Below are 17,195 nucleotides of genomic sequence, written 5' to 3'. Positions count from 1 at the left end.
TTATTTTTTATTTTTTGTTGTTCTTTCTGTTGTTGTGCATTGAGTTGTCGGATCTTTACCCCCATTTCATCGAAAACTTCATTGCATTTCTCTTTCTCACATAAAACCTGTCCATGGATAAATACCAGGTAATAGGCTTTATCTTTTTTACATCCTTCTTAGACTCTAGACCCTGTTATCTTTTTTTTTTTTTTTTTTTTTTTTTTTGTCGCGACACTGACCTTTTTTTTTTTTTTTTTTTTTTTTTTCCAAACATTGTTAGAAAATCGAGAAGCTCGGTGAAGGTATGGTGCAAGACCTAATTTTTTGCTTCAAGTGCATTGCCGCCAATACGGCTCTTCTTTTTTTTTTATCTATTTCTTGAAGTAGAGCGATTAGTTTACTCTCTTAGACCTGCGTTTGGACGACATGAGCTTATATGCAGTGGATGAAGAGAAAAAAGCTTAATGACAAACATGAGCAAAAGACAATCGCTTAATTCGACGTCAACTCAAAGAAATACAAGAATACAGAAGAGACTATAAGAAGACAAAAAAAAAAAAAAAAAAAAAGCGCAAATGGATCAGTCATGACAGTGGAGTCTAAACTAATGTTGCTCGTCATGCATGAAGCTCGGAGGAAGAGCATTCACTTTATTTTTTTTTTTTTTTTCTCTCTTTCTTTCGTTTAAGGAGGAGAAAAGATTCGGTTCTTTCTAGTCTAGAATACTCACGCCCTTGTCTTCCATCTTTACTCTCTCCTCGCCTTCCTTCTCCGTCTTTTTTTGTATTATACTATGCTTTTGGCCTGCTTGTTTTTTTTTTTTTTTTTCTTTTTTTTCTTGTCTTCCGTCTTTCGATCCGTGCTTATGGATGCATATGCTAATTCTTCTCAGGAACATATGGCATTGTCTACAAGGCCCAGAACCGAGAAACCAACGATGTAGTGGCCCTCAAGCGCATTCGTTTAGATAACGAAGAAGAAGGAGTGCGTGAAGGCGGAGACTTTTTTCTCTCTTTTTTTTTTTTTTTTTTTTTTAATCTTTTTCTTTCTTGCAATCTGATCAGGTGAACTGACCAAAGATGAAAATACTTTTTTTTATTATTACAAACCTTTTGAAATACTCTAGGTTCCATGTACTGCTATCCGTGAAATCTCGCTCCTCAAGGAGCTTAAACAAAACAACATCGTCAGGTACCAATGATGAGGATGAGGTTGAAGGTTTCTTTTAAGGCATCGGCATGTGCATTTGAATATTTTTTGTGTACCATCGTGTCACCTAAACTCATCGGTCTTTTATTCTTTATCCATTTTCTCAAATATACACATTCATCCTCCCGCCTCTCCGTCTCGTTTCTCTGTCTCTTTCTTTACCCTATCCCTCACCCCCCTTTTCTGACTCAATAGATTATATGATGTATTACATACAGAAAAAAAATTAACACTCGTCTTTGAGTTCTTGGACTCGGATCTAAAAAAGTTTTTGGACACCTACAGTGGCGATATTGATGTCTTGACGATAAAGGTACGTTCATTTTCTTACTGATCAAACTTTTTCTCTTTTTTTAATTATTGTTTCTATTGTTGTTTAACTATTGCTCTATAAAAATGACTTGAAAAAAAATACGATCGTTACTACATATTTGCTTACACTAACATGCCCTTTTGCCCTTTTTTATGTTTAAAAAAAAAAATAGCAATTAATGTACCAACTCTTGAAAGGAATCGCATATTGTCATGAACATCGTGTCTTGCATAGAGTAAGTCTATGATCTACATGGGGTTTCCCTTCTCCAAGAGTCAGGCTTTTTTTTTCATTTTTTGGCCAGAGTTTCTTACCATGACCGCTTAAAAAAATGTTTACTTAGGATTTGAAACCACAAAATCTGCTGATCAATAAGAAAGGCGATCTTAAACTGGGTGACTTTGGACTTGCAAGAGCCTTCGGTATTCCTGTCAGGAGTTACTCCCACGAGGTAAGGGGTTAAGGATTTTTCTTTTCTTCAGAAAATATGAGCAGAAAAAAGTAATAGAAGGTGGGGCATTGGTCAATGGAGGTATTTTTTTTCTTCTTTTTTTCTTATTGTGTGAGAAGGCGGCCTTTCTTCTTTTCACAAGATGAATCGATAGTTGGGTATTTGCATGATTGTTTACAGAATTCAAAGCTGCGTGTTACATAAAATGAGGACCCTCTTGTCACTCATTACTTTTCTACCTTCCCCTTGGAGGAAACTTTCTTTTTCTCTCATCATTGATCCGTTGACTTCTGGTTTTCTTATAGGTCGTGACGCTGTGGTACAGAGCTCCGGATGTTTTGATGGGGTCGAAGCAATATTCGACATCAATTGATATCTGGTCTGCAGGATGTATCTTTGCAGAGATGGCTTCTGGACGTCCTTTATTCCCAGGATCGTCTGTGAGGGACCAATTGCTTAAAATTTTTAAAATTCTGGGAACGCCAACAGAAGAAACTTGGACAGGTGTATCAAGGCTACCGGAATATCGCCCCGATTTCCCAGTATATAATCCTATTCCCCTCGAAAATTTGGTTCCAAAGTTAGATGCCGCTGGCATTGACTTGCTCTCTGTAAGTCTTTTCATTACTTTTTATTATTTCCCGTCATGAAATGACTAGCAACACAGACCAGGACAGGCTATTTAGGATGAGAAAAAGCAGACCTAGGAGCAGTTTGAGGAAGTGATCGATCATGCCTGTATACATGGAGTTGGATTACCTAACGCATGATCATGATGGAATGGATGATCCGTCAGTAACAATCAATTGGCAGAAATCATTAAAGCGCAAGGGAGGGAATGGATAATATCAGTTCACCATCGAAAGCCTGGACATTTGGCGTCAACAAAGAACCAGACATACCATTGGATGTAACAGAAGGAAAAGCACGAGGGGTCGTACTGTGTACTACCCTAAGCTTAACAAATGAGGAGCCAAGGCGTTGTGAACGTGGGCTATCTCTTGGTTTGCAACGCGCGTTATCTCATGGATTTCTGCTGGGGAGTCATAGGGGGGACGTTTTTTTTTTTTTTTTTTTTTTTTTTTTTTTTGCAATTGTTATGTTTGATACTCACCATTCTTTCGTAATCATTCCTATTTGTGTTTTTTTTATTTTTTTTTATCTTTATTAGCGCCTTATCACATATAACCCAGACAAAAGGATATCAGCAGATGCAGCACTTGCTCGTAAGTGGTTCACACAGGAAACGTGTTTTACAGACTAAATGAGACAAATGATCTGCGCTGAACTATAAACGTAGTCTATTCGTTTATTAACATTATTTTGAAACCCTCTCAATACTTGAATGCGCTTTTTCTAGACCCATATTTTGAAGAACTCCGACGACGCGAAGTAACCAGCGGCGGCGGGGGTGGTGGAGACAAGTGAGGCGCTTTTTTCTTGCCTGTGTACAATCAGCAAGCATACACTCAATATTCACACACACAAAAAGAAGTACATACACCACCACTATCATCAGAAAAGAAAAAGCGTTCTTTCACTTTACTCTAATAAAAAAGAATTAAAAAAAAAAAATAACAGGGAATGATGGAAACCATTGATTATTGGGTATTAGGAGGAAAAAAAAAAGAAAAGAAGAGTCAATTATGATTGATATCAGCAATGTATTGTTGTGTTGTTGAGACAGTGAAGGGCGCTGCAGGAGACAGCAGAAGCAGACTCATATTAATTCTATCTAATGGCCTGTTTCTTCGTGATGGCTGCGAGCATGACTGGTACTCCAAAATCCATCACGCTTGGACTTGAACCATTTTTCGGCGTCTCTATTTTTTTTACAGAAAAAAAAAAAAAAAAAAAAAAAAAAAAGTCAGACAAATTCCAAGCAAAAAGATTTTTTTTTTTTTTTTTTTTTTTTAGCTCTTCACTTTTTACTTACTTTGCCAACCTCTTGGTGATATATGACAAATCAACGTTCAAGTATCTAATGAGAGCATCACCAATATCAGTATTTTCATGGTTACCCCACAGATCCTTGAAGCCATCATTGTCTCCGTCTGCATAGATGTTGACATCGACACCTGTATGACCGATGGTGGTCCAGCCCAGACTGGCACGTCGCGAGATAGCGTGTCCCAAAAAGACTAAAATGTCAGCAGGTAAGGACTTTGGATCGGACAAGAACGTCAATTCTTCGTCGGTCGGATCACTGATCATCAATCCTCGAGGACCCAAAATCTCATCCTTGACAAAACTACGACGATCCTTGCCCTGATATTCCATTAATCGTGCGGTCAGAACCTCAGTCGAAGCACGTGCGCGTTTGATCACTTCAGGCTTCCAAAGGTATTCAGGGTACGTCTTGGGGTCGTCCTGGAATCCCAATGTGAATCCACCGGTTTCGTGATCGCTGGTCGAAATAAGCAACGTATCCGGATTCTTGTTCACAAAGTCACGAACAACAGCCACGGTTCGGTGGTACTCCAAAATATCATGCACATGACCTACGGGGTCATTATTATGAGCGGCCATATCGATACGACTGCCCTCGATCAACAAGAAGAAGCCTTGGTTGGTTCCAGCATTGCCTTTAAGGGACTTTAGAGCTGCAGCCGCCATCTCCGAAAGGGAGGGCTCCTTCTCAGGGTTACGATCAATTTCATAATTCATATGATCTTGATGAAACAATCCCAAAGCAGGCAAAGGGATTCCATCATCATCGTTGTTGTTCAGTTGATCGAAATCCTGTCTATTGTTCATGACATATTTCCATCCATAGAGCTCCTGACCTTCCTTGATGAGATCCCTGTGATCGGTTCGACAACTACCTTCGGTTGTATTGGGGAGGAAAAAACAACGACCGCCTCCCATCAAGAGATCGATCTGACGCTTCAACGGATAGTCTCCAATTTGTTGAACTGCAATATCGGCTTCCATATCACGATGGATGACGTGGGCTGAAAAGGATGCAGGTGTAGCATGAGTGACGCGACTGGTGACTACAATCCCTGTGAGCATTCCCAAATCTTTAGCGGCCTCTAGAATGGTACCGCAGGGCTTTCTCTCTGGATCGACTATTTATTACATTCACATACATATAATACATAGGTGAAAAAAAAAAAAAAAAGAAAAAAAAAAAGAAAAGCAGTTTGTTAGCAAAGCGAGTAAGAAAAAAAAATAAAAAAATAAAAAAAAAAAAAAAAAGCAACCATCTAATATCAATAGTTGTCCTCTCCCTCCCCAACAGGCAATCTATTTGAACTTTGACTTTCACGAGCAAAGCTTAAAAAGAAATCCCAAGACTTTGACCATCATACACATAGTTTTGATGCAATGCTCCACGTGCTCTTAGTGAGGTTTGCGTGACGCATAAAATCCAGAAGGGTTCCTTTTTCCTCATCTTCTCCAACCATCTCTGTCTTTATATATATCTATATGTATATATATAATTATTATCATCATTTACCTGCAATAGCTGCATTGTATGTCTTGATACCACAAGCGAAAGCAGTAGCGCCGGCAGCAGAGTCTGTGACAAGGGAGTCACTGCTTCGGGTTCTGGAAGTACCGACAAAGATCTTGTCCAAAGGTGACATGTAGCCCTCGGTAGCATTATTAATGTATTGATAGAATGAACGACCATATGTCTGAGAGGCTGGGCCAAATCCATCCGAGACCATCATAATTACACTGCGACTGCGGCCTTTTTTTTTTTTTTTTTTTTTTTTTGATTAAAATCGGATATTACAGAAAATGTCGCAACATCAATCAAAAAATTAGCCATCTTCTTTTTTTTTGATATCACGTTATGCATAGCGTTTTTTTTTTTTTTTTTTTTTTTTTTTTTTTCGTTATACCTAAAGATTTCTTAGCGAAGAAAAAAGTAAAGGCGACGGCGGATGAGGTCAAGATGATGGCCAGAATCAAGCATAGACCCATTCTAATTTGGTCCTATTCATTTATAGTAGTGTCATTTGGTCAGACCCTGAGAAAAGGAAGAAGCAGCTTCGGAAAAAGTTTCCGAATTGAATTGCAGAAGGAAGAGAACTGTCTTTTCTTTTCTTTTTCTTTTTTATTATTACCCTTCGGACATGTTTTGTTTCCTGTTGCTTCAGTAAGGCGAGTTCGGCTTTTTTTTTATTTTCAAGACAATTATGAAAGGTACTAATAAGTATCTTGATTATACGATGCAAGAAAGAAAGAAAAAAAAAAAAAAAAAAAAAACACGCATGCTCACATTCGGTGAATGGCTCTTCCCGACCGAGTAGAGGTGCAGTTTCACTTTCGGACATTGTGTAATGGAGGAATTAAAAAAAGAACGAAATGAATTGCGGATAAGAATGAAGAAAAAAAAAAAAAAAAAAAAAAAAAAGACGTTGGCCTCTAAACGTGATCAAAAATGTCCACCCGCCCCTCTCTCTCCCTCCCCCTTTTTTGCACCATTTTCCATTTTCACCACCAATCCCAACAACGCTAAACTTTTTTCCCACATCTGTGGATCTAGTTGAATGTTACACATTAATCATAAATTCTGTCCTCAACTGAAACTTGTCCCTGTCCCCCTCACAGATCACGGACCATGGTTTAAAGCCACCGACTCATCAATTTCCCAGGACTTGCAAACAATCCTCCATTCTTGAAAAGACATGAACTTTTGACTCCATGCAAGACCAACAACAGCAACACCAGCAGCAGCAAACCTTATTGGGAGAGCCATCAGAAACAACTGGAACAGAGACAGGGACAGAGACAGGGCTTGTTCCGTGGAAATATTGTAATGTCTATGCCAATAACAGAAGCCCTGAGCGACTCTTTGTCTTTTTAGGACACTCAAGTACGTCTTCCTTATTCTGTTTATTCACAGATTCTCTCTCCTTTGCTTTTTCTATTTTTTTTTTTTTTAAAAAAAAAAAAAAAAAAAAAAAAAAAAGACACGATGAAGCTGATCAATATTTCTATATATTTCGCCTAATAGTTTTTATCCAACAACGTCTTGATGAGGAAGTGACTATTGATCAAAATACAGGAAACGTGGTCTGGGATGGTGTAAGGTGAATGAAAGGAATATAAAGGAAAAAAAAAAAAAGAAAAAGAAAAACAACAAGTGGTATTTTCTTCCTCCATATCCTAAGTGTGTGTGTGTTTTTGTGTTTTTTTTTTTTTACACCTTTTTCATATAGGCTTATTTAATGGCCAGATACTTGGAGACATGGGTCAAGGATTTGCAAGGAAAGACATGCTTGGAGTTAGGGGCTGGTACAGGGCTTGTCAGTATTGTTGCTTGGCTATTAGGTAAGAAGATGAGCCAAAAATAAAAAAATAAAAATAAAAAAAAAGACTTTCTCTAACTGCATCTTCTTTCAATTAACAATAAAAAAAAAAATAAAAAAAAGGCGCAAGTCATGTTCTTGCAACAGATTTAGCTGGGCCTCATATAGAGCACGTAGAGAAGAACACCTCCTTCAACACAAAGCGGATTGCATCTGAACGTCGACAGGCTCTTCAGGAAGCACAAATATTCGCGCATGATTCCACGGCATCCATCATGCGGAGAAGGGCTATACAGAGGAAACGAGATAGGCTTCAGACGATCGAACTCAAGAGTCAAGATCTTCGTGTTGCTCCTCTTGACTGGTATGAAGAAAAAGAAAAAGAAAAAGAAAAGAAGAAGCGTTATCTAATTATTATTATTTTTTTTTTTTTTTTTTTTTTTTTTTTTTCCCTTAAATGATTCATATAGGACCTCACCTACACTTCCAGAGGGTACACCATTCCAGGGACCGTTTTCATACATCTTCTGTTCCGAGATCTTGTATCTTCCACAACTCCATCGGGCATTACTCAAGACATTAACAAAGTTTGCGGACAACCACACGATCGTCATTCTCTTGTGGAAAAAGCGTGGACTGGGCGAAGAACGGTTCTTTGAGATTGTATCCAAATCCAAAGCATCCCTGGGCTGGCATGTGGAATTTGTACGTCTTTTTCTCTCTTTTTCTATTTATTTATTTTTCTTGATTGTAAGCTGATATATATATATACCATGTGTGTTGCTGTTAAGCTTAATTAATATTTATATTTTTTTATTTTTTTATTCTTTCATTATATACAACCAACCAAACAAACAAAACAACAAAATTAGCTGGATAACAAAAGAGTTTTGGATTCAGAGTTCGAGGACCAACCTTATGGAATAGCACGAATGACTAGGATAGGGAATACACCAATATGACCACTGCTTATGCGAAAGTGTCGCTATTTAGCGCGTAAAGTGAAATATTTGATGTTTGTAATGACAACAATATGGTATAAAGAAAGAATATATATATATATATATATATAAAACCAGATCAGGGTCATGGCCCATTGCTCAAACTCCCACCATCCATTGGTTATGATGTAATAACCATACGTTTTGCGACCCATTGATAAACACTGCTCGCTTTTTTTTTTTTTTTTTTTGCGACAAAGAGAAAAAAAATCCCCCCCCCCCCACAACAACAACAACAACAATTGCAATTGTATAGCCCAAGTCAAATCGCATTTTTTTTTTTTTTTTTCTGTCCACTTTCAGGTTTTCTGTTTTTCTTTGGTTTGGTTAATATATATTTTGGTTATTTACTGAATTTCGTAGAAAATAAAAAAGAAAGAAAGAAAGAAAAAAAAAAATTCCTAACTTTGCTGTATGCAGGAACTCGTCAGCCTTGCCCCTTTCCTCCCAGGAATTGGATCACTCTCAGGACCCTGAGGGGAAAAAGAAAAAGAAAGTTAAAAATAAAGTATATAAATATATATATAAATGTATATGAAGAAAGGGAAAGAAATAAAAACTCCTTGTGCCCAATGTTCAGTCCTCTACATAGTCAATGGACATAGGCGGGACAATGTTAGGACGACTATGGATTTTGCTTCTTTGCGAAAGAGCGCTAGTCTTTTTTTTTATTTTTTTTTTTCTTTTCTTTTTTACTCTTTCTATCTTGCTCTTCCAGTTCAATGGATCGTGGATTGAATAGAACAGAGGAGGAGGAGGAGGAGGAGGAGGAGGGGGGGGGGGAATCAATCGAAAGAGCGGACCAAATAACTGTTTGCCGTTGCGCGCTAACTAAGTCAATACTACGCCTCTGCTTTTCCTTTTTTTTTTTTTACACATTGTCCGATCAATATCATCCGATTTGGAGTACGTTTATACCACTCTTGGTTACTTAGTTATGCATATAACATATGATAATGTAAAAGGACAAGAAAGAAACTTTGCCCAATCCTGATCCTGAATCCTGGTTATGGGGATATATGCCATGTTCATTGCTATTGTATATGGTATAAATATATATATATACATGTCATATAATGTACATACATACAGACAATCGCGCATATCTTGTCTTATCCTTATTATTCAAACGAAACTCTTTAACTTTTATTTTATTTTATTTTATTTTATTTTATTTTATTTTTTTTGTCGCAAAGATAAACAGGTTCTACTCACTTCCTCGCCTTAAATTCCTCGATTGATCTTTGTCTTTGGTGTGATTATATTTTTGCTATAAAAAGTTAGCCCAAACAACTTGAACAACTCATTCCTCAATCCTCATTTGTTTTTTATTTTTTATTTTTTATTTTTTTTTTTTTTGTTCATTCCATTCAGAGAGATCAACAAGGTCAAAGAAAAAGAAAAAAGAAAAAGAAAGAAAGAAAGAAAGAAAAGAATTACAGGATGCCTTTTCCTTTTCAAAAATCCACAATGAATTCCATTTATCGTCTGATCAGTCCTCGAAACATCGTCGCCGGTGGAACCAGTGCTCTAAACGCTGAAAGCAAAATGTTTTCTTCATCCATTACTGCTCCCAAAGCTGAGAAGGCTACTTTTGCTGCAGGATGCTTCTGGTAATTAATTTAAAAAAGAATGTCAATTAAAAAAAATGTTTGCACACCACCTCCCCAAGAAAAAATTAATGAAAGCTAATTTTTTTTTTTTTTTTTTTTTTTTTTTTCCTGATAGGGGTGTTGAGAAAGCATTTCAGAAGCATTTCAAGAGTGAAAAGATTACAACTCGCGTTGGGTATACCGGTGGTATTGACAGCTTTCCAACATACAAGAAGGTATGTTTTTTTCTTTTTAGAAAAAAAAAAAAAAAAAAAAAAAAACACGTCTCCTTCCCAGGCAACTGGGCGAGGGCCATCCCATCTTTTTCTTTCATACCTTAATGCCCCATTTCATGAATAGTCTTTTTTTTTTTTTTATTAATATTATCATTAACTAATATATAAATATTTTTCTTTCTTCTTCTTCTTCTTCTTCTTCTTAGGTCTGCTTAGGAAACACAGAACATGCAGAAGCACTTCAAATAGAGTACATTCCTTCAGAAAAAATCAACTATCCTCTTCTAGTCGAATTCTTTTACCGGATGCATGATCCAACCACCCTCAACTATCAAGGACCAGATCGAGGAACTCAATATCGATCTGCAATCTTTTATCATTCCCCAGAACAAAAAGAGATTGCTGAAAGAGTGACTGCAGATATCCAATCAAAACATTACCAAAAGAAAAAGATCGTCACCCAGATCGCTCCAGCTGCCACCTGGTATGATGCAGAAGAATACCATCAAAAGTATCTGGACAGGAACCCATTTGGATATGAATGCCCTTCACACTTCTTGAGATGGTAAATAAAAAAAAAAAAAAAAAAAAAAAGATGCCTCAACTCAAAAACTGGTCAACAAGCATAATAAAAGAATTTAAAATTTCCCCCACAGACAAATGCATGTGCAACAAAATGTTCCACCGTGACTTTTTTTTTCTTCCCCGCATTTTTCAAACTCTAAACTTTTAAACTTTTACATCTTACATCATTGGGTAATTTTTTTTTTTTTCTTTCTTTAAACAAAAAAATTATATTTTTTATTTTGATTGCAACTATGGTTATTGTACAGAACTGAAAATATTAAGGATGTAAAAAAAAAATGCAAAGTGGAAAAGATGCAATTGCTTGGAGGAGGAGGGAGAGAGAGATATGCTGGTTTGTTGCTTATTGTTTTTGTTGCACTTTCTTTTTTTTTTTTTTTTTTTTTTTTTTTTTTGCTTGGTTTGTTTAAAGCTTGGGGCCGGAAGCGATAACATCCTCAGTAGCCTGATCAGCATACTTGCCAAAGTTCTCGTTGAAGAGGTTAGCCAACTTGGTGACGGTGGCGTTGTACTCCTCAGGGGTTCCTTGCCAGGCAACAGATGGGTTCAAGACCTCGGCGGGGACACCACTGACGGCCTTGGGGATCTCAAGGCCAAACACGGGGTAGGTCTCGTATTCAGCGTTCTTGAGCTCTCCGCTGTGGATAGCATCGATGATGGCACGAGAGTACTTGAGAGCAATACGCTTTCCAACTCCATAGACACCACCGTTCCAGCCAGTGTTGATCAACCAGGCATCAGCCTTGTGCTCCTGCATCTTTTGAGCCAACATGGTGGCATACTGAGTTGGGTGGAGAACCAAGAAGGGCTGACCGAAGCAAGCAGAGAAGGTGGCCTCGGGCTCAGTGACGCCCTCTTCCGTACCTGCGATCTTTGCAGTGTAACCAGAGATGAAGTGGTACATGGCCTGGGCAGAGGTCAACTTGGAGACAGGGGGGAGGACACCGAAGGCATCGCAGGTCAACATGATGATGTTCTTGGGGTGAGCTCCAATGCAGGGCAAGAGAGCGTTAGGAATGTACTCGATGGGGTAAGCGCAGCGGGTGTTCTCGGTAAGAGACTTGTCAGCGTAATCGACAATGCGAGTATCTTCATCAAAGACAACGTTCTCGAGAACAGAACCGAAGCGGATGGCGCCGAAAATCTCTGGCTCCTTCTCAGCTGAAAGATCAATGCATTTGGCGTAGCATCCTCCCTCAATGTTGAAGACTCCAGTGTCGGTCCAGACGTGCTCATCATCTCCAATCAAGGCGCGGGCGGGATCGGCAGAGAGGGTGGTCTTTCCAGTTCCAGAGAGACCGAAGAAGAGAGAGGTATCTCCTTCAGGGCCCTGGTTGGCAGAGGAGTGAAGGGAAAGAACGCCAGCCTTTGGCATAAGGTAGTGCATGATGGTGAAGACACCCTTCTTCATCTCTCCTGCATATTCAGTTCCGAGAATGACCATCTGACGAAGCTTGAAGTTGATAGAGACTGAGGTGGTGGAGGTCATGCCAGTGGTGTATCTGTTGGCGGGGAAGGCACCAGCGTTGAGGATGGTGAAGTCGGGTTCGCCATAGTTCTTGAGCTCCTCCTCAGTGGGACGAATCAACATGTTGCGCATGAACAAGCAATGGTAAGCGCGGGCGCAGACAACGCGAATCTTGATGCTATAAAAATACAAAAATACAAAAATACATAAAATATAAATATAAATTCCGAGCTCTGTGTGATTTTGGCTTTTTTTTTTTTTTTTTTTTTTTTCCACGGTTGTGACTCGGATGAATTACGAGTCAATTATTGTTTTTTTTTTTTTTTTTTTTTTTTTTTAAAGCTTACCGGTACTTGGGGTCCCAGCCAGCAAATCCGTCAAAGACATAGAGACGCTCACGGGTGTTCAAGTAGTCAACAGCACGCTCGTGGTTAATCAAGAAGGATTGCTCGGTCATCTTTGTGTTAACAGGGCCCCACCAGATATCCTCAGTGGTTGAGGACTCGTCAACAATACGCTTGTCCTTGGGTGAGCGACCAGTCTTCTTTCCGGAGGAGGTGACGAGGGCACCAGTGGAGGAGACATAGGTGCCAGCCTCGTAGCGAAGGGCATCCTCGTACAATCTGGCGACAGAGGCATTACGGATCAAGTGAACGTGGGAGTAGTCAATACCGTCCTTGCCAACGGAGGCCTCGAGTTCGGGATCGTGCTTGTGGATGGAGGGAGTAGGCGACTTCATTTTGACTTTGATAGAGTGTATTTGAAGAGTGGGGAGGGCGAGGCTATAGCAAAGACGCTTGGAAAGTGAAGAGAGGAAGTGAAGGCGAGGATGAAAGCTAAATGAAAATTAAGCAAAAGAATGATGAATGTCAAAGAACAATAAAATGCGGGGATGTTGCACGGTATTTATAAGGATTGACAAGTGCCTCAAGAGGGTTGTTGAAGTTTGTAGAAGTTGAAGTATAAGTGCATGTGCATCTGTAGGAAACAATAATGTTGGTGTATTTTGAAATAGATGAATGAATGGATTGAATAGACTGAAATAAAATGAAAGGCTTGTCTCCGGAAGGAACAGGAACAAAGACACGGAAAAGTGCGGTGGAGGCAATTTTTTTTTTTTTATGGTTGTGTATTCGGGGTCAGAGACATTCAATTGAGTATTCAATCTTGAACCTACTTGGTCTGTGTATAATGCTACTTATAACATATATATATATTATATATGAATAAGTTAAGTATATATTTATATTTATATATATATATATATTATATTTATTATTAGTGTTAAGAGGCTTGCAGTAAGATCAGTCATTCCTTTTGCACATGCCCAAGAAGATGGAGGATTATTCTCTTGTGCGGTCTGGCTGCCTTTACTCTTACATCGGCCTCGCACGGGGGACAGGAAACACTGGTTATTTTTACGACCAATCATGCTTCAATTTTTTTATTTTTTTATTTTTTTTTTTTGCTGTATATTGCCTCGGACTAACAATTCTCGTTTGAATCGAAATGAATACGTCAGACTAAATGAACTATTGATGAAACTTAAACATCTTTATATTACTACGACAACAAATGGTGCATCTTTTTTTTTTTTTTCTTTTGCCACGGAGACAATTTGTGATTGAACAATGCTCTCACCTCTCTCACTTGTCGGATGGGGAAAAAGGAAAAATGTTTGATTGACAAATATTTATTTACTTCTCTTACCAGTCTCACAACATACCAACAATCATAACCACCATCAACTCCATCTCTTGGCCTATTCTCGCTCTTTGAAAAAACAATAATTGACCTTCATTCCCTTTTATTATAGTATTGGCACAATTGACTCGATATACAAACATGTATATAAATCTACATGCTACATTTATATATATATACATTTATACTAAGGGCACACTGAAGAAAAGCGGAAAAAACAAAAAGGGAGTGAAAGAACAGTCAAAATCGGCTGGCTTCGGATGTGATGCACGGCCCAACAGGCAAAGGTAAAAGGGACGTAAATAAAATAATAAAGGGGGAAAAGGTGAATAGTCCAGGAAGGACAAAGGCACAACGATGACGGGCGGAGGGGAGGAGAAGCATCTGTGCCCAAAAAGAATTTGCTAAACTAGACTTGACTAGACTAGACTAAAACTGGCCAATAATAACTGTATACATGTAATGATCCAAGCCAATAAACCTCCATCTCCGACCCTTTTCCTTCGTATAATGTAATGTAATGTAATGTGCTGCTCCACAAGCAAAAGAAAAGGAAAGAAGGCGTTCCCCCTGGAAGAATTACTAGTGTCTTTTGCATAGTGGAAATACGAGTTGGGCTGAAAAAAAAAGAAAAAAAGAACGTCTGAAAAGAATCCCCAACAAAGAAAGCAAAAGGGAAAGGAAAACGTCAATTCCAATGGTTCCAATGGAATGCATGGACCACCCATTCCCCCACTTCGTTTGTGTGAATGTGTTAAATTGTGGTGCAACATCTCTAGGCTTTTTTTTTTTTTTTTTTTTTTTTTTTTTTCTACACAATGGTAAATAACATTATAACCAACACTAATGGTCTTCGAGAGTAAAGAAGACGGAGAGAATGAAAAATAAAAAAACTCGTAGGAGTACGAAATTGTCAACAATGGCAACATCAACATCAACAACAGCATCAGCACCAACCAGGTAATCAATTCAAACAGTAGGAATGGAGCAAGACAAATAATCCGTCTTTTTTTTTTTTTTTTTTTTTTCCTTTGTTCCTGATTCCAATGCGTTTGACCATTCTTTACATCCAGTACATGTCGCAAGAGGAACAACCTCGACTCCATGGACCATCCAGAACTGAGGAATAATAATAGATCTGCAATGGACTTTTTAGAAAATTGCGGGGGAAACCAGTCCTGACCTGAATACATACTTTTTCTTTTTTCATCTTGCCCCGCGCGCAAGTGCCAATTTTTTTTTTTTTTTTTTAAAAAAAAAAGCCGTGAGAAAAATAATAATATGAATAATATATATATATATTATTTCATTTTTAATTTTTATTCATTCCTGTATTAATTCAATGGGAACACAAAGAAATTTCCCACTTTTCAAATGGGATATTCTCCTTCCTCTTAAGGCCATTTCTATTCATCAACGTGGTGAAAGACATACCAGGGTTGGATCCTCCTCTTTCGTCCTCTCTCTCTCTCTCTCTCTCTCTCTCTCTTTCTCTGTTGCTCTCTCTTTCTCTTCCTTTCTTTTTCTCTGTCATCTAATTTCATAGACTCATATGAGAATGAGGATGCTCCGACACTGTGACTCTTCACTTTGTACGTTGATTGGTCACAAATTTGCATCTCAGCCTCCTCTTATTTTCAACCCCACATTGAAACTCTGTTTTTCATTTCCAAACATGGAAACGCGAGAAGAGTAACATCTTTTATGAATAATACGCGAACAAGAAGGAAAAACATTAATAACGACAACAATAACAACAATAATATATAATAACAATAACAGTAACAATATGTGCCTAGAATAGTTTTTTTTTTTTTTTTTTTTTTTTTTTTTTCTTCAGATTTAGACGGCGAGCAGACAGACAGAGAGTGAGTATAAAAAATAAAAAAAATTAAGCAAAGCAAAATAAGAGTCATGTTTTAGAACAGACATTGTGGTTTCAAAAAAGAGGGTAGAGACAACCTATTGAAATGTATAACTGTTGATTTATTCTATATTTGTTTAGTTTAACCTTTGTAAACAAAAACAAAAAAAAAACAAAAAAAAGAACGCCAACATCAAGTAGCTCTTTTTAACTTACAACTCTCACTTTGAGAAGGATCATTCCTGATGATGTCGTGTAAGAAAAAGAAGAGAGAAGTATATAGATGATGCCACACTGCTGTTAGTGTTCCTGAAAAAAAAAAAAAAAAAAAAAAAAAAAATTTATAAAGGGAAATTATAGCCCTGCATAAATAAACAGAAAGGGTTGTCATTATGACATGAGTGGGTATACACTCTATTCAGGTGTCAGGACAACGGTTATGAAATAAGTTATTCATGGGGCCTTGTATACTCATGTGGTTAGTAACTGTATACAGTACATTTACAGTCTGGTAGTCAGTCATTACATGTCCAAACAGCATGTGTCAAAAAGCCTAAAAAAATCGTCTAATGCAATAAAATTTAAGGTATTGGGATACTTTTTTCCGAAAAAACCCGAACAACAGAAACAACAGAGACAACAGAGAAAGAGAAAAGAGTGAAAGAACTGCTCATCTAGACGTAATAATAGACTTTTTTTTCGTGATTACTGATGACAGTGAAAGGGCGATGACGGAGGGAATTTGACATGCGCCTGTCCTCTCTTACTCTCTCACTCTCATCCAAATGACTTTCTGGCATAGCCATTCATAAAAGCAAAGCCTCACCTATCCTCCTTTAAAGGCTATTTGCTTAGTCTTGGATGTTGTATATAGTACTGTACACAGACACACGAATATTGTGTCTCATGTGCGGGCAGTGTTTTTGGTTTTTTTTACGTTGTTAACCTTTAAATAAGTTCAACGACCAATATAATATGCATATATATATAATATATTATACTGTATACAGTCCTGTATGAATGTGTATATTGCATTTGACATTTGACATCCTTCAACCTTTTTTTTTTTTTTTTTTTTTTTTCCTCTCCGCTCATTAAAAACGTCTTGTTCGGAGATCGGGGGAAAGGAAGAAGAGGAGAATCGCCGTTTGTGTGCCCACGGAGTATAGCAAACAGCAATTGCTGGTGAAAATCATGTCTAAATGCTTTGTAAAGAAAAACCATGGACAGCTCCATTGTTTTAATCGATCAAGGATAAAAATATCTGCATCCAATTTATATACTTACATATACATGTAAGTATACATGTATAAATTTATAATTTTTTTTGCACATGTTATAAATTTTATTGATTTTTTTTTTCTTTTCTTATTTTTTTAAAAAAAAAAAAAAAACGATGGATAAAACTGATGACTGACTTTTGTTTAGGAAGGCGCGTTTCTTTTGTAATGAGAAAATAGGTAATCGAATAAAATAAAGAAAGAAATCATTATAAACCATCGAAGAAAACAAAAAAGAATTCA

The 17,195-nt window shown here is 37.6% G+C and overlaps 5 protein-coding genes across 5 annotated transcripts; 3 read left to right on the top strand and 2 right to left on the bottom strand.

Annotated features, from left to right (window-relative positions):
* BCR41DRAFT_363547 (protein serine/threonine kinase) lies at positions 1–3,487 on the top strand. Its single transcript, XM_022025900.1, has 10 exons — positions 1–128; positions 263–284; positions 875–966; positions 1,109–1,173; positions 1,387–1,504; positions 1,677–1,739; positions 1,848–1,955; positions 2,261–2,566; positions 3,127–3,181; positions 3,316–3,487. The coding sequence occupies exons 1-10, from the start codon at positions 114–116 to the stop codon at positions 3,381–3,383; spliced, it is 912 nt and encodes a 303-aa protein (XP_021876174.1). The 5' UTR covers positions 1–113; the 3' UTR covers positions 3,384–3,487.
* A 203-nt stretch (positions 3,488–3,690) lies between these two features.
* Positions 3,691–5,632, bottom strand: BCR41DRAFT_401518 (alkaline-phosphatase-like protein; the record flags this gene model as incomplete). Its single annotated transcript, XM_022029226.1, has 3 exons — positions 3,691–3,778; positions 3,892–5,026; positions 5,419–5,632. 3 exons carry the CDS (start codon positions 5,630–5,632, stop codon positions 3,691–3,693), a joined length of 1,437 nt encoding a protein of 478 aa, XP_021876173.1.
* A 950-nt stretch (positions 5,633–6,582) lies between these two features.
* On the top strand, positions 6,583–8,391 carry BCR41DRAFT_211264 (hypothetical protein). The gene is made up of 6 exons (XM_022019961.1): positions 6,583–6,786; positions 6,928–6,998; positions 7,133–7,244; positions 7,346–7,586; positions 7,693–7,927; positions 8,095–8,391. Exons 1-6 carry the CDS (start codon positions 6,615–6,617, stop codon positions 8,182–8,184), a joined length of 921 nt encoding a protein of 306 aa, XP_021876172.1. The 5' UTR covers positions 6,583–6,614; the 3' UTR covers positions 8,185–8,391.
* A 1,380-nt stretch (positions 8,392–9,771) lies between these two features.
* BCR41DRAFT_313781 (reductase) lies at positions 9,772–10,620 on the top strand (the record flags this gene model as incomplete). Its single annotated transcript, XM_022021157.1, has 3 exons — positions 9,772–9,836; positions 9,952–10,051; positions 10,258–10,620. The coding sequence occupies 3 exons, from the start codon at positions 9,772–9,774 to the stop codon at positions 10,618–10,620; spliced, it is 528 nt and encodes a 175-aa protein (XP_021876171.1).
* Positions 10,621–11,031: 411 nt separating this feature from the next.
* Positions 11,032–13,163, bottom strand: BCR41DRAFT_426265 (ATP-utilizing phosphoenolpyruvate carboxykinase). The gene is made up of 2 exons (XM_022030712.1): positions 12,452–13,163; positions 11,032–12,282 (listed from the first exon to the last, which is right to left on the bottom strand). Exons 1-2 carry the CDS (start codon positions 12,841–12,843, stop codon positions 11,043–11,045), a joined length of 1,632 nt encoding a protein of 543 aa, XP_021876170.1. The 5' UTR covers positions 12,844–13,163; the 3' UTR covers positions 11,032–11,042.
* Positions 13,164–17,195: the final 4,032 nt, after the last annotated feature.

Source organism: Lobosporangium transversale, assembly GCF_002105155.1.
Source record: "Lobosporangium transversale strain NRRL 3116 chromosome Unknown BCR41scaffold_63, whole genome shotgun sequence".
Classification (NCBI taxonomy): domain Eukaryota; kingdom Fungi; phylum Mortierellomycota; class Mortierellomycetes; order Mortierellales; family Mortierellaceae; genus Lobosporangium; species Lobosporangium transversale.
The sequence above is the reverse complement of the archived record's forward strand: the minus strand, read 5'-3'. Positions and strand labels throughout refer to the sequence as shown.